We start from the raw sequence: 16,898 nt of genomic DNA, 5'->3' as shown, positions 1-16,898 counted from the left end.
GGGATTAATCGACTGTGACCTCACTGTCGAAGGGCCAAGCTCAGATTACTTTTCAGCCTAATTATTCAGAAAACCCCAGACCACAGAAAATCCACTGAATGTTCTAAGTTCAGGTTTTTTGGGTGTAATTGAGGTCATAAAACCCCAAATAAAACATTGAAAATAAAAAAAGTGAAAATGAATGTCATGATACCTTTAAGAACATTTCATTTTTCTCCTAAAATCTTGCCCATGGGCGTTTCGATTACCTTGGTCAGGACGAGGAAATGACCTTTGACCTGGCCAGAAGGGGTAATGGTGGTGGTGTCGGTGATGAGTGGAAGGCCTGTGGGGCGTTGGGGCGATGTCGGGAAGCTGAGGAAGCCTTCCGTCCCTCTCTTCTCCCTTCTTTTTCTTGTTCTTTCCATCTCTGTCTGGGGTTGGGTGCACTGGCCTGGATGAGGGGATCTGCCCTCCTCTCTGGTTGTCTTGGTGGAGCCAGGGGTGAATTGGATCCCTCCCGGTGAAAGCGGGAATCTCAGCTCTTACTTTAGACTTTCGATCCTCTCTCTCCTCCTCCTCCTCCTCCTCCTCCTCCTCCTCCTCTTTCCGCCCACCCTCTTGTCTCGTTTTGTCTCCGTCTGTGTGTGATGGCCTCAGGACGTTCTCTTGTGAAGGAACAGCATTGGAAATGGATGTTACGGCACGTGTTAGGGTTTTGTCCACTTGTGGAGGTCTTGGAAGAGGCAGCGGCCTGTTTTGGGTCGTCTGCCGGATGATGTGGCTTTCTGTTACCTGTTCCTTAGTAGCTTTCCCCGCCTCCCTCTCTCTCTCTTCTTTGTCTGTTCTAGATTGTTGCTCTCTCTCGTCCGTGGCTTTTAGAAGCACCTGGCCGCCGCCAGGTTTTTCGTCAACTCCGTCCCTTTCTTTGTTGGATTTGTCAGTCTCTCCTTTGTCTTCTTGACGTTGGTTTCCAACCTCTTCTATTTGTTTTCTACTGCTGCCACTCCCCTTATTAGGTTCTTCAGAGTCTTCCTCCTCTTCTTCAACAGTCATTTCAGTGTCATGTGGCACGCCGCCCGCCTCTGGTCTTGGATTATTTTTGGTATGAATACTGCCGGAATCATCCGTGGCATGGAGGGGGTCACTCTTCAAATCGGTGATTTCCTTTTCTTCAGAGCTGTCCTCGACATCCTCATCGTACTCCTCGCCATCATATTCAATCTCCTCCTGCGTTTGGTCGTATTCGTTTGAGACTTCTTCTTGTTCCGTTGTGGTTGGAGCAGCTGTAGTAGTAGTGGTGGTAGTAGTAGTAGTAGTAGTAGTGGTAGTAGTAGTGGTTGTTGTTGTAGTAGGGGTTGTTCTCATTGTGGTGGGCTGAGGGAGAGTCGTTTGGGAATTGTTTGATGACGGGTGGGAGAGTTTTAAGCGCGGAAGGACGCCTCTCATTGGTGGCCTCCTGCGCCTATAAGGTGGCCTTCTCCGGTTTGGCAAACCAGAAGAAGGCTTGGAGCTCACTCTTCCTTCTCCTGAGTGCCTGTTTACTTCATCCGTATCCTTCTCTTTTTCTCTTGAGTGCTCCTCAGATTGACCTCTTACTCTTAGTGGTTTGGTGGTCATATCAAGACTGGTAGTAGGTGATGAATTTGTGGTAACAGCGTTGGTAATAACAGTCGTAGTGGTAGGTTTGGGAGTTGTGGTTTTTGCCATCACAGTAGTCATTAAACTGCTAGGCTCAGTTAGCAATTGCACTGTGGGCAGAGCAGTGGTCACTCTAGCATTGGCTTTAGCCAATATCTCTGCCCAGCGATGTGGGTCTAACTCTTTAACAGACATATTAGGCTTTCTCTTTGAATCTTTCATTCGTCTCCCTTTCACAAACCCCCCAGGGGTCCTCTGATGTGTCCCTGCCGTCTTAGGAGCGTGGGTAGTAAAAGGTTGTTTGATTTCCTGATAATCTGCCCCTGATCCCTCACCTTCTTCCACACCGACCAACAAGACTGTCCGCCCGCTCTCCGTCTGGCCCTCAGCTTCTTTCTCTCCAGTGACTTCTATCATGTGTGACAACATGTCCACGCCATACAGGTTGGAGGCCATGCAGCTATACTCCCCAGCATCATCTTGGGTCAGCTTCCTTACCACCAAAGTCCCATTTTCCAACACTTCTGCCCTCCTTGTCTGTTGCGTAGGGAGAAGGATCTGATTTCGGGGCAGGTACCAGATAGTTTTACTCGGCTGTGCTGAGGTGACTTCACAAGGGAGACTGATTGAGTGTCCTTTCTCGACTATCATTTTTTGCCCATTTAAAGCTGTAGGGATGAGTAAGTGTTCTTTGACAGTGAGTCGAACAGGAACCAAGTCCACTCCAGCTTTGGTTCTGACAAGACAGTGGTACAGGCCAGAGTCAGACGCAGTGGCATTCAGAATTATGAGTTCTCCTCACTCAGAAATTTCCATCTTATCATTGGCATCTTCAAAGACGGACAGATCAGGCAGCATCCACTCCACTTTCACCTCCAACCCCGCAGTGATGACTTCGCATTCCAAATTGACCTTTGAGCCCTCAAGGGTTGCCTTTACCCGCCCTGCCGTACCTCTGCGAATCAGAGCCCAGGACGAGGCAGTGTCATCACTATCAGCCTCCAGTCCTCCGCGGCCGCTGGTCTGCTTGGAGATTAGTGTGGTAAAATCCATGACAAGTTTCTTAGTTGTGGTCTGACGTCTGTTGAGCTGCAAGGTGACTTTGGGTTGGAGCAGCCACGAGGGTTCGGCCATCAGGTAACCCTTTAAATCGGTGAAATAAGGGGAATTCTCATTGACGGCTTGGGAGTACTGATAGGTGGCTCCGGTGTCATTTCCCTTTTGCAAGCCCCTCTCTAAGATCGCGGGGCTTTCATAGTAGTACGCCACCAGCCGCCACAGGTTCTGCAACGTCTCCCGGTCAATCTCGCACTCAAGGACTGTCACAAGTGACGCGTTGACAGTCACCTCCCCGGGTGTGCGCGGACTCTCTGACCAGGTTATCGGGGAGCTCTCGCTGGGCCGCCGCACGTCACACGCCACGTGGGCGCTGTTCCCATGGCTGTCGGAGAGAACAAAAGTCAGGTGGCCTAGCGGCCTTTCGAGATCACGGGTGTACGGGAGATCAGGCTCCACTTCAGATTCGGCCCAAACGGGGCTGTCCCATTGCTTGAGAGGGGACCGGAGCACCGGACGCTCACAGGGCAGCTTATCAGGAGTCAGGTCCAGAAAGGTGCTGCCGTTCAGGGCTCGAGGAGAGGTGCACTGAGGGCACGTCTCACTGGAACCACCTGGGCCACGCTCCTTCTTACATTTGATCACCCCTGAGAGGGAGAGAGAGGAGGAGAGGTGGAGACAAACGGTGAGGGAATGGTCAGAAGTGGTGAAAGGGAGGGTAGAGAGAGAGAAAGAGTGGTGGGGGAAGGAAGAATAAAAACAGATGGAGAGTGAGTAAGGGAAAGATGGGTGGAAAGGAAAGAGAGGCAGAGGAAGGATAGAGGTTAGAGGGAGAAGTTTAGAGCAGTGGTTTTCAAACTTCTTGTGCCCATGCAGACAGACAGACAGACAGACAGACAGACAGACAGACAGACAGACAGACAGACAGACAGACAGACAGACAGACAGACAGACAGACAGACAGACAGACAGACAGACAGACAGACAGACAGACAGACAGACAGACAGACAGACAGACAGACCAATGAGGGAGAGAGGGAAGTGAGCGCTTTAAAGAGTGATGAGTGAATATCCACGAATACTGAGAATTATAAAAGTCCACACTTTAACACGGAACCCTTTGATAAGATGGGGACCTCTTCCTAAATCTGAGTTCAGACGTAGTTCACATGATCGATAATACATGTTTTGTCTTTCAAATCTTCAGCGGAAATAGGTCATAAACATGATGATGTATTATCAACTGTTCTGCTGGTACAAACATCTAACATGTGGTAGTGATTATGGCTGATATGTTAAAACATAACAAAGCACTATGCAGACAAATGGTTTCACTTTGAGTGCATGCATACACAGTATATGACCATTGCAGACTCAGCAAAAAAAAAGGGCACGGAAAAACAAAAGACAGATCGGCGCTCATTAAAAGAGAGCTGTGCAGTAGAGAACGGCCAATAAACTATAAGAGACATAAACATAACATAAGAGAATTAGAATGACAGAGTAATGCCGTGTAGAGAATTAGAGTGCAACGTTGAAATTTAAGTGCCTCGTAACTCAAATAGACGTTTGAAACACTACACTGAAGTAACATTGTTGCATGTGCAATATACACACATGTAAGATCCCAGTTTTTACAACCCTTGTAAGAGTGAAATCTGGTTCCTATTGTCTATATTTTTGCCTGCACAGGAGATAGCAAATCTCGCCTAAACCTAGTTATCCATTACTGAGATATATGGTCATCATTTGGTGTTGCTGCTTCACCACAGCCAGACATCAGATGAATCAGAGGTTGTTTCTTAAACATCTCCCTCCCGGCCACAAATTATTTATGCATGATGAAAACACCATTTATGGCACAAAAGAACATTTTAGACCAAATGTTCCATGACATTTTAGAAAATTTATGTGGGATTTATACCATAAATGTTGATCTTTGAGAAGGTTTAATACAGTGAACTAATGAACCCCTCTAGATTGCCTAGAGCAGTGCTTCTCAAAGCTGGGTCCAGGGACACCTCCAGGGATGAGGAACAGTGTAATTTGACTACTATTTCACCAGCTACAAGTTAGCTCAATGAGAGAATGTATAAGAATGACTATTCTCTTATCTCCCACCTACAATACAGACTCCTGAAATAAATACATCTAATCGAACATTTAAAAAAATGTCTCTAATTGGGGTTCCTGGAACAAACCATTTTCAAACGGGGGTCCACACGGCCTAATACGTATCAAACAACTGGGCCAGACGGCCCTCTGTCCTCACTGGTTCTCAACGTGGGGTCTGGGGGACCCACAGGGCTCCGGGGGGTCCCCAGCTAAATGATTGATAGTTATAAGGAACCAAATGGAACTTTACGGCTGCATCATGAGTTATTTTGCAGTGTAGTTATTGGGGTCATAGAGGTTTAAAAGGATCCCTGGCAATTAGCCAGGGATCCTTATTAGCTCATTAGCCAGTGGCTAATAAGCCTTATATGCCTTAATACATTACAATTGCCCTCCATAACAATTTTTTTTTCTTTTATATTTTATTTATTTTAGAATTTTTTTTTCTAAAATAAATACAATTTAGGTTTTTAATTTTTTTTTGTTTGTTATAGAGGGCAATTATAATGTATTGAGGCATATAAGGCTTATTAGCCAGGGATCCTTTTAACAAAAGTGACCGTGACCAATTAAAAAGGGTTGAGAATCACTGCCTTATTAAGCCTAATTCATGCTCCGTCGCAAGACGGCGTTGTGTGCCAAAAACAGCAGACCTGCAAGATCTGCGACGTGTCGAGAGCTTGCAGGTCCCGACCCACTGTTTGGGAAACAGTGCTGTAACAAATACCGTCGTGCCTGGAGTTCCACTCCAGCAGCCAGTGGAGTTGACAGTCGCACGTCCAGGGGTTGCCGTGCAGGTAGAGGAGCTCCAGTCTGGGCGCCGTCCGCAGCACGGTGTCAGGGAACCGCTCTAGCAGGTTGTCTGATAGATGGAGGTGCCTGTGCAGAAAATAATACAAGAGTAACCATAACTGAAGGTGATAGTATAAGATCATGTAATAGTAATATAATACGTAACCAAAGATCTGTCTTGGAACACTGCAGTCAGTAACGGACGAAAGAAAATGTGAGCGTGAGATAACAGGCACTTTCAACAAGATGAGATCTTCAAAGTAATGTTCTTGGCTGCCCACAACTGTGGTGGCCTTTGTGCTCATGTAAACGTGAATGCATTTCAGACATTTTTAGAAGTTTATTTTTGCAAGTTTATTCATGCCATTGTTAAAACGTGTTTTTCATGAGAAATAAAAAATGACTAGTGACTAATGTAATGACTCATAACTTAGTTGTAGTTAGATGCCATTGCTTGCAACAGTCACAGAATGTTAAAAGACAATAGAGGACAATAAACACAATAAAGTCATCATAGACTTATTTCCACTGATCCCCATTACACAGAAAAAACATACATGTAGACATATATACTGTAGTCTTGGGTTGGGTCCGCCACCCGACTAAATCAATTTATTATACGTAGAAACTGGTTACAACATCCTTCAACAACATTCTTCAGACTTCAGGCCCAAAGATAGCGTTTCTACCAGAGATGTGATTTAGAAGAAAAAAAAAGATGTGATTTCTTAAAGTGGTGTCCGGGGCGGGGACCACAGGGGAAGTTAATATAGCATCACCACTTTAACCACATCAGCCATTCCGATTGCAGACAACAAGGTCGTTTATAGGTTGCTTCTTTTTAACTGTAATCATGTTACGTAAAACTGATTTCCGCTGCTATTTACGATCGCACTATGGTATCAGGAAGGGAAAACACACGTGACATTCGCACAGGGGGGGGGGGGGCATTTCCATAGCAACGCAAGCTCCACACGCACACGCACACGCACACGCACACGCACACACAAGATGAAAAACGCTAAACAACGTCTGCACTGCCTCACGCGGCTGAAGGACTTCAGCATGGGCCCCCCACATAAGAGTGATTGCATGCAGACGTGCGGCTTCTACAGGAGCATATAGCATCATTTCACAACCAGAAGCCTAGTGTACGTATGGCTGATAATGAATTTCCCTACAGTGGGCTAATATTGTGACGTCTACTTTTGGAATCTGACCATTATGCTCTAGAGAAAACACGTCCATGTCCCCGTACAGCGCCCTCACCTCAGTCCAGACGTCCAGAAGGCTCCCAGCAGCGACAGCGTTATGAAGGTGTGGGGGTGGACCTCCTTCAGGAGGTTCCCCTCCAGCTGCAGCAGCTTGAGGGAGGCCAGGCCGGAGAAGCTGTAGGGTTCTATGAAGTGGATGAGGTTGTGGTCCAGGTGGAGGCGGACCAGACCCACCAGACCCTCTAACAGACCCGGGTTCACCGTCGTTAACTTGTTGTAGCTGAGCTTCAAGATCTGGGTATAGAAAAAAGGTAATCAATCAATCAATCAATCAATCAATCAATCAATCAATCAATCAATCAATCAATCAATCGGCCAGTCAGTCAGTCAGTCAGTCACTCACTCAGTCAGTCAGTCAGTCAATCACTGCATACTGCCATACTTAAAGGACCACTGCACACATTTTCAACCTATCTTCATATAATTGGTCCTCACTAATGCTCATTATAAGGTTGCACTATTTCCGTCTACTCACTCTGTGTGTCAGAGCAGGGCTGTGGACAGTTCAGTCCAGTGACATCATCAGTAGGCAGGTTTGGTACTTTACAACAAGATTTCAAACTTGAATTATTCTTTTGAACAGTGGCTTCTATATCATCATGCTAACTCTCCAGGAAGAGAAAGGCTGCAGTTTCTATTAGGTTGGAATGCCGATCGATGATGTCATTGGTCATTGGCTGAGTGAGTTGATGGAAATTGTACCATCTAATAATGAACATGAGGACCAATTATATGAAGATAAGGCTGAAAATGGGTGAAGTGCTCCTTTAAGGTGTATACACTTAATATGAAGGACCTTTAAATTAATGTCACTGTATCCTCTCCCAGACTCTCAGAGACTGACTGATACGGTGACTAATGGTCAGGGTTTTTATCAGGCCAAGTGTGCAACGTTTTATGATCCCAACAATATCTACTTATTAACTGAAGGTGTAAAATTATGTAACTTGCTTCAGGGAAACTTGTTGCAACTCAACATCAGTCTTTTACAGTCAAGTACAATGGAGTCACCCCTCAGGCTTTGGCAGGTAGTTGAGAAAGCACAGGTGTGTCAACAGAGTGAGTAGGTACAGTATAAACCATGAGCAATCATGAGGTACAGGAGTGATGATGCAGGAGGTGCTACTACAGCGCTCTCAATCATGATTAAAGCTGTGGTTCCCAAAGTGGGACCCCAAAGGGGTCCTTGAGGGGGTTCCAGGGGGTCCCCAGTAAAATCAGCTGTTTGAAAATAGCCGATCTATGTGTAACAGAGTGGTTCACTACCTCAGCCTGATGGCCTGAAAGTCTAATATCTCCCCAGAGCGATCGGGATATCCCTTTGGCTTTATGGTTAAGATGTTGGCTTTCCACGCGGGAGACCCGGGTTCGAATCCCGGGCCTTACAATGGTGCCGTGACCCGGATCGGGTTTCCCCGTGGGAGGAGGTCAAAAGGGGGGTGAGTGTAATAGAGTGGTTCACTACCTCAGCCTGATGGCCTGAATGTCTAATATCTCCCCCAAGCGATAGGGATATCCCTTTGGTTTAGTGGTTAAGATGTTGGCTTTCCACGTGGGAGACCCGGGTTCGAATCCCGGGCGTTACATATGTATCTGTGCAACATTTTTGGACCACACACTGAAACAGGTTTTCATTTATTTTTCAAGAGATTTTACCACGTGTTCACCCATAAACACATGGACAGACAATTAAACCCATTCTGCAGTACCTGCAGTGGGTTAGGGACCTACCGGAGTGCTACCACCTTTGTACCTAACCTCATGCACCTTATGTCTAAACTCATGTACATACTGTACCAGCTGGATTAAGCTATGTAGCTATGTGCATATTATGTAGATATCTCGGATTTTTGCCTCTCCTTGCCCCCCCCCCCCCCCCATTCTTTTATTGTTCTCTTCTTGAAAACAAAATTCGACAGAGCTTGCACAAAAACAAATATCACCCTCTTTGTCTTAACACATGTAAACCTGTGATGTAGAAATAAAGTTGATTCTGATTGTGAACTATGGGGGAGTCATTTTCCTGCAGTACCTGCAGTGACCTCAGGGAGTAGAAGGGTGAACACTAGAATAGATGGAATAGTCCCCCACTCTTTGGGGTGTTTTTTTTGTCACTGTATATTTGCACATACTGTAATGTGAAATGTGTCCTCTGCATTTTACCCATCCTATAACTAACAGGAGCAGTGAGCAGCCATTCTACGGCGCTCAGGGAGCAATTAAGGGTTAAGAGTCTTGCTCAGGGACAAACATCGACACATTGCTGGCCTGGCCTGGAATCAAACCTGGGACAACCAGGGCCTCTGGGGCAGCCGCTATGGCCGCCCGCCCCTGTGCCGATGTCATTCTACTGTACAGTACCTGCAGTGACCTCAGGGGGTAGAAGGCCCCCGGGTGAACTGTGCTGATGTCATTCCCGTGCAACATGAGCATCTCCAGTTGTCGCAGTGACCTGAATTCGGAGCCCTCCACTGCCGTCAGGCTGTTATACCTGAAGAAGAGAGAGAGAGAGAGATCTAAGCCAGGGGTCTTCAACGTTTTTAGGGCGTTTTTCAGGCCAAGGACCCCTTAACTGAGAGAGATGAAGCAGATAGCTTAATAGATTTCATATTTGATGTTTGTCAGCACTATCTTCAGTGTTGGGTAAATTCACTTTTCTATTAATATGTTGGATTCATGTTAATGTGTTGTCAGTCATTTAATCACTTAAACCCTCGATTGTAAAGTTTTCCTCCACACCAAACCTCTCAGTCGAAAATAGGAGATCTACAAGCTCAAAATGCGTCGCAGCGCGACGTGTTGCGAGTTTGTAGATCGGCTATTTTCGCCGACTGTGCCCCCCCTGAAGTAACTCTGAGGACCCCCTAGGGGTCCCGGACCCCCTGTTGAAGACCCCTGATCTAAACACATCGACATCGTCACAGGGGAGAGGGTCAGTGACTTCAAATTCCTCTGTGCATATACACCTCGGAGCTCACATGGGCCACACACACACACACACACACACACACACACACACACACACACACACACACACACACACACACACACACACACACACACACACACACACACACACACACACACACACACACACACACACACACACACACACACACACACACGTGATGAAAAACGCTAAACAACGTCTGCACTGCCTCACACGGCTGAAGCAGTGCAGCATGGGCCCCCCACATCCTCAGGACATCTGCATAATATGCAAGCAACTGCACAGCAAAACATCAGAGTTGAGCGTCTCTCCCTCCAGGACCAGGACTCATATGATAAAACCTCAGACCGTCATCTTCTTCCATTTTCAAATAATTGCGCCAACAGTTGTTGCCTTCTCACCAAGCTGCTTGCCTATTGTCCTGTAGCCCCTCCCAGCCTTGTGCAGGTCTACATTTTGTCCCTGATGTCCTTAGACAGCTCTTTGGTCTTGCCCATTGTGGAGTCGAGGTTAAAGTGTGTGTAGAGGTGTCTTTTATACAGGTAACGAGTTCAAACAGGGCAGTTAACATGTCCACAATGAGTGGAGAATAGGAGGGCTTCTTAAAGAACAAGAAACAGGTCTGTGAGAGCCGGTATTCTTACTGGTTGGTAGTTGATCAAATACTTATTTCATGCAATAAAATGCAAATTAATTACTTAAAAATCATACAATGTGATTTTCTGGATTTTTTTTCTGGATTACGTCTCTCACAGTTGAAGTGTACTACCTATGATAAAAAATTACAGACCACTACATTCTTTGTAAGTGGGAAAACCTGCAAGTTCTCCCCACTGTATGTGGATCATCAGAGACACTTACCACCCAAGCCACAGTCTGTGGCAGGCAATATTCGCAGTATAGAATGCTGAATGAACAGACATGGGGACAGTTTCACTTTCCACAGGCTGTCAGGCCTCTGAACAGGCACTCCTGTGTCCATGTCAGTCATATAAGCTCCCATTACACTTACACTGGCACTAACACTTTATGCAAATATACTCTGTTCCTACACATTTCTGCATTTTTTATATCCGCTGCTACGTGAGGTCTCTTCACTTCTGAGGTTCTCTGGTATTTATACACAAATTAATTGATACTGCTATGTTAAATATGTTTCCTCCTCTATTATTCATGTAACTGCAATTTGTGGGTAATGTGTACAAAACATAATTTCACCCACTCTTTTACACCTGTAAATCTGTGATGACATGTACTGGTGTTATGCTAAACACATTTAATTTGATATAGAGCCAGACCTATATTGGTTTGGTCGATGTATTTATTGGTCATTATAAAAAAACAACAGAGGGGGTTAGCAGCAGTGGTGGAAAGTAACTAAGTACATGTACCAAGTACTGTACTTAAGTACAATGTTGAAGTATTTGTACTTTACTTGAGTATTTCCAATTTCCAACTTTTACTTCTACTCCATACATCTCAGAGGCAAATATTGTACTTTTACTCCACTACAATTATTTGAAAACTTTAGTTACTAGTTACTTTGCAGATATAAATTATGATATTATGAAACTTAAATTAACCACTTTAGCCCTATTTTATACATAGGCTATTTGAAAATAGCCAATCTACAAGCTCACAACGCGTCGCGATGCGACGCGTTGTGAGCTTTTTCTTTTTTTTTAAGACATTTTAGTACTTTTACTTTTGGTACTTTAAGTACATTTTGATGCCAATACTTGTGTTTTGGTACTTTAAGTACATTTTGATGCCAATAATTTTACTCAAGTACATTTTACTTAAGTAAAGAATTTGAGTACTTTTTCCACCACTGGTTCGACTAAATTGGAAAATTACAAAACAAAACATGAATAAAACTGTACAGTTACTGTAGTACAGTGTATATAGTACAGTACATCCCCGGGCCAAATACATTACCTCACAACGGAGACACAATGGAAAATAGTTGACAATGTAAAACTATCAGCAGAGGCTGCACTGACATGATGAATTGCTCCAGTACAGGGAGCCAAGCCTTCTAACAAAGGAAATCAGAATAGCACAGAGCAACACAAATTCCTCAAACCTAACTGGTAAAACACATAGCCTTCCCAGGATGTGGATATTATCCCTAGCCAATTGAACACATGTGGGAGATTTTGGATTGCCGCCTGACACGGTGTATTCCACCACCAGCCATAAATCAGTAATCTCTCGATTACACCGTAGTGGTAGAACAAAAGGGCAAGCACTTGGCCAATGGTATTCTAATGTTTTTGAGGGCACAAAGGCTAAATGCCAGGGTAGGAAGGCCATCAAAATAAACAATGATTTTGTGTCCATTGAAATATATATATATATTTTTTAATACACAGTATAAAAACCAGTGTAAATAAATGAGCTGTTTTATTACACAGGCATAGTTTATTGGTAGTTACAAATTACCAATATTTGTATGAACTCCTGGGGAGGTGTGGACAGGGCATCAAGGCCACTGTGGCCTCAGGGCATGTCATTTTTTGAGGGGCGAAAAGGCCAAACTGAGGGCCCAGAGCTGCCATGATGGCCTTCAAATTCCTGCCCTACTTGGACTGCCTTTTTTCCCCGTCATCGCCAAATGCCCCCCCCCAGAAAAGGGATGCTGGGGTTCAAGCGGTTAAAGTTAACGTTTCTGTGCCTGGATTCAATTCCTTGCCATTGTCTCAATGTGTGTGTTTAAGAGATTGGCTAGAATGCTGTGGAAGCTGTTCCCATACCATATATACGTAGTCCATATGGAGATGGTTTGTGTCCTGTGGAAAATACTGCCCTTTGTCAGCACATATCGTTGTTGTCAGGCAGAAAGCTTGTATCTCCATGATTTAAACTTTGTATGTTTCTTTGCGTTGATTGATACCCTTCTTCGCTGTATGACTGTGTCACACAAAAGCAGTGACAATAGCCGATCTACAAGCCCTAATGCAAAGCCCAACGGCCTTGTAAGTAGCTAACAACGCATCACATTGCTTGTGAGCATGTAGATCGGCTATTTTTGCACCTTTTTAAAAGATATGAAAGTGAAAGTGGTTAAGTGTGTGTGGATTTGTGGCTTTATTTTTTGTGTTGAAATCCTCATTGGGGAATCTTAGATTGCTATTGATATAAGAACTGTGTTCGAAAATTAAACACACCACCCTGGCGATTTTACTCATATGGATATGAAGCATCGACTGAAGGTGGAAATGTACACATTTACCCAAAGAGTAACACAATAAACGCTAGAAACGAGTCAGACGATCCAAAGACTACATTTCCCATGAACGCGGTTGCTGTAGGGACAGTGATTTCAGACCCGGAAGTAGTAGCTCTTAAGACTTTTAAGGCAGAAATAATTAAAATTTTCGCCAGAAACAGGCTGTATCAAATATGAATGAATATCATAAACGATGCAGAGCCACCCCCCTGACAGAATCGCCGGGGTGGTGTGTTTACGTTTGGAACACAGTTCTTATATGACGTGATCTAAGATTCCCCTATGGGGATTTCAACACAAAAAATAAAGCCAGGAACCAGCGGAACAGCGCCATCTAGCGGCAGTGACGTCAGACTTCGGTGCTCTATTGGATCCACTGGAACACAAGGTTATTTTTTTTCATTTCCGGAAAAGTAACGGTTTTGGACACATGACAGCGACAATATAGCTTTTGTGGCCATTTGCTCTGTGTAATAGTTTATCACTTGACATCATCATGCATAGTCATACAAGTAGTTTTAACAACTTAAGCCCATGCTATATACAGTACTTCATTGTATGACACTCAACTAAAATGAAATAACCGATCTACAGTGTCACAACGCATCGCATCACAATGTGTTATGAGCTTGTAGATCTAATATCCCTATTTTTGAAATGTTTTGACAATCTTCATCTATTCTACAGTATTTAATGATAAGGCCAAAACAGGGACACCAGGTTGAAAGTGGTTAAGAAACTAAATGATCATTTTAAACACACACAGATTGAACCAAGAGCATTTTCCCACAATTGAGGCCCCACATGCAAATAGTTAGCCTGATGTGAACACTTATTAAGCACTGAATGCTTCTTGGCAGGTATTGTTGGCTCGGCAGTTACTGTTTGTGGACAATTACTCGATGAAATCTGCGTTCTGCAGCAATTCATTATAATACAGTAGTTGAAACCGCAGCTGTGGCTTTGTTCCTGAACAACTGTAATGCTCCTGGAATGCAATGAAAGCTTCCGTTCCAAGACGGCAAGATCCACGTGGAAATGATTTGTCTCTTATTGAGCAACCTGGGCATGGCCTGCATGGTGCGGCGCCCTGGGTTTCTGTTCTACAAAACAGCTTTCTGTTATTAGTCCATGAGCCAGAGCCCCAAAATTGAGCAAAAATTATCGAAAGAGTGGGCAAAACCAAACCTATATTAAATTGTTCATAGGGTCAATACGAGTAAATAAATATATGATAACCTCTCCACAGGAGCAGCTTTTTCATGGTTATCACACATTTTGTTATTTTCCCCATACGTACATGACAGGTGAAAAAATGACAAAATTTAAAAAATAGTTATCATAATGAAACTTCCTGAGTTGATTACTTACATGAAGACAATGATTTATCGTATTACAAGTTTTCTGAAATTGTATATTTAAATATGCAAATTAGGCATAGGAAAATATGCCCAAATTTGCATAACTTTCCAGAATCAACATTGGACAAAGCCAGAGTCAACATAATTATTTCATTTTGTTAAGATGTTGGATTCAAAGGTTTTTAACGAGGGAATATTCAATATCTGCTCAATTTTGGGGCTCTGGCTCATGGACTAAATGCCTAATTTGCATATTTAAATATACAATTTCAGAAAACTTGTAATACGATAAATCATTGTCTTCATGTAAGTAATCAACTCAGGAAGTTTCATTATGATAACTCTTTTTTAAATTTTGTCATTTTTTCACCTGTCATGTACGTATGGGGAAAATAACAAAATGTGTGATAACCATGAAAAAGCTGCTCCTGTGGAGAGGTTATCATATATTTATTTACTCGTATTGACCCTATGAACAATTTAATATAGGTTTGGTTTTGCCCACTCTTTCGATAATTTTTGCTCAATTTTGGGGCTCTGGCTCATGGACTATATGCTTGAGGCAGGTTGAACTTGGAAGCAGGAATGGGATTGAAAACAAAGCGTGCTGTAGTTCTACTTCTGAATGACAAAAGAACACACACGCGCACACACGCACGCACGCACGCACGCACGCACGCACGCACGCACGCACGCACGCACGCACACACGCACACACGCACACACGCACACACGCACACACACCCACACACACACACACAATTCCTTATTTTTATCATTTCTTACCGGGTGTCATAGATCGGCTTTTTTAGGGTGAGCAACACCATTGTACGACAAAGTAATGATAAATCAGACTCATATGTGAACTCAACAACAATGACTGGATTTTCATGACACTTTGTTGGAATGCTCTGAAATTAACTTTTGGGTTTGAAAAATTCAAATGTCAAGGTCACAATCAATGTTCACAACAACGGGTTATGATGCGTCTCGTTGTGAGTTTGTTTTGCAATTTTTGAATAATTTTAGAAGTGTGTGTCTGTGTGCAGACAATGTTAATGGTACATTTATATACCGCCTCTATCCAAAGCTCTTTGCAATGTGCATTACATTCACCAACCATGCAAGGCACCAACCTGCTCATCAGGAGCCGTTAGGGGCCACAGTCCTTCCTGAGCCACTGCCGCCCCAGTACATTTGATTGGTTCTCACCCGCCCCATGTACAATGTGTACAGTACATTTGATTGGTTCTTACCCCAGGTTGACTCTCTCTGTGTCCTTGGGTAGGGTCTTTGGGATAGCGGTGAGGTGTCTGAAGGTACAGTGGACCTCTTTGACCCCCGGACAGGTGCAACTGCGAGGGCAGGGTGGGGCAGCGTGGGCCTGGGGACCCACGGGACACAACTGGAGAAGAACAGAGAGCCAAGGAGGGTGCAACAGATGAGAGCAAAGGAGAGGAAAGAACAGTTTTTAACTGTTTTGGACATTTTCACATAATGTCATACCCAAAATAGGGACACCAGGAACATGAACCCTACAAGATGTTGCAACGCGACGTGCTGTGAGCATGTAGATCGCGTTTTGAGCTTGTAGATCGCGTTTTGAGCTCGTAGATCAGATATAGGGTTAAAGTGGTTGAACAGAATTTTTTTATGCTACCGTGTATTAACTAAATTTGCTGGGGGGACCCCCTGGAACCCCCTCAAGGACCCCTGGGCCCTGAGGGTCCCCGGACCACACTTTGAGAAGTGTCGCTAAAGGTAATCCACACAGTATTCGGTAAAGGGAAAGCATATATAGACCTACCATGTGCCAGAGGAGGAGCGAGAGGAGCAGGGGAAGCCACACTGCCCCCAACCTGCTGAGGAGGGCGCCACACCACCACAAAGCCATGACTGGATGGATGGCGGCCTGGACCAACGCTCCCTCACGCCATCATTGCACCTACAGAAAGGGAATAAGGGAAGACGGAAAGCCCGTTCGGGCAGGAGAAATATTACACTTTGAGCTTCATGCAGTACCTCTTGTCAACCAGTAGGTATCCGACCAGAACACATTGGATCGAAACATTTCAACAAAAGACCATCAGGGAGCAGTTGGTGTTAGTTATATTGCACTAGACCATACCCGTCGGGGGATATGTGCACCCACGCGCTTGTCATGGTCCGCTTGTTTCACGGATGTGGCAACACCGGCGCTTGTTGCACGCACATGATTTGGCAACCCGGGAGCCAGCGAACACAAGAACGCTAATAAACAGTTGACAATTGGGGAAAATCGAAAAAAGGGCTTCGGTGTTCCGTGCACATGGTAATGGTCAATGGCTGTGTGCAAATGCAGATCAATTGCTCCAGCCACTGAGGAGAACCGGGCAGAAGAGATTTTGGGCACACGTCACAGAGCTTTGTAGAATTATAGGAGGATTAGCATACGTCGTTATGGGCCCCGCTCCTCGACCTTTGGACTTTGACCATGTTCGTCAACGTTGACATTTATT

At 44.5% G+C, this 16,898-nt stretch overlaps 1 protein-coding gene across 1 annotated transcript in view; it reads right to left on the bottom strand.

The window, feature by feature from the left end:
* The window catches only part of LOC308076590 (matrix-remodeling-associated protein 5), a 32,429-nt gene extending 16,082 nt beyond the window's left edge, over positions 1 to 16,347 (bottom strand). Inside the window, 8 exon segments of the mRNA XM_080416992.1 lie at positions 249 to 461; positions 463 to 2,418; positions 2,422 to 3,323; positions 5,519 to 5,670; positions 6,853 to 7,091; positions 9,219 to 9,348; positions 15,657 to 15,805; positions 16,208 to 16,347. Coding sequence (XP_080273118.1) covers positions 249 to 461; positions 463 to 2,418; positions 2,422 to 3,323; positions 5,519 to 5,670; positions 6,853 to 7,091; positions 9,219 to 9,348; positions 15,657 to 15,805; positions 16,208 to 16,294 — 3,828 coding nt within the window. The 5' untranslated portion in view covers positions 16,295 to 16,347.
* Between the last annotated feature and the right edge of the window lie 551 nt (positions 16,348 to 16,898).

This window comes from Gymnoscopelus braueri (genome assembly GCF_963280865.1).
Source record: "Gymnoscopelus braueri genome assembly, chromosome: 20".
Lineage (NCBI taxonomy): Eukaryota > Metazoa > Chordata > Actinopteri > Myctophiformes > Myctophidae > Gymnoscopelus > Gymnoscopelus braueri.
Note: the sequence above shows the minus strand (reverse complement) of the source record. Positions and strands in the feature narration are given on the sequence as shown.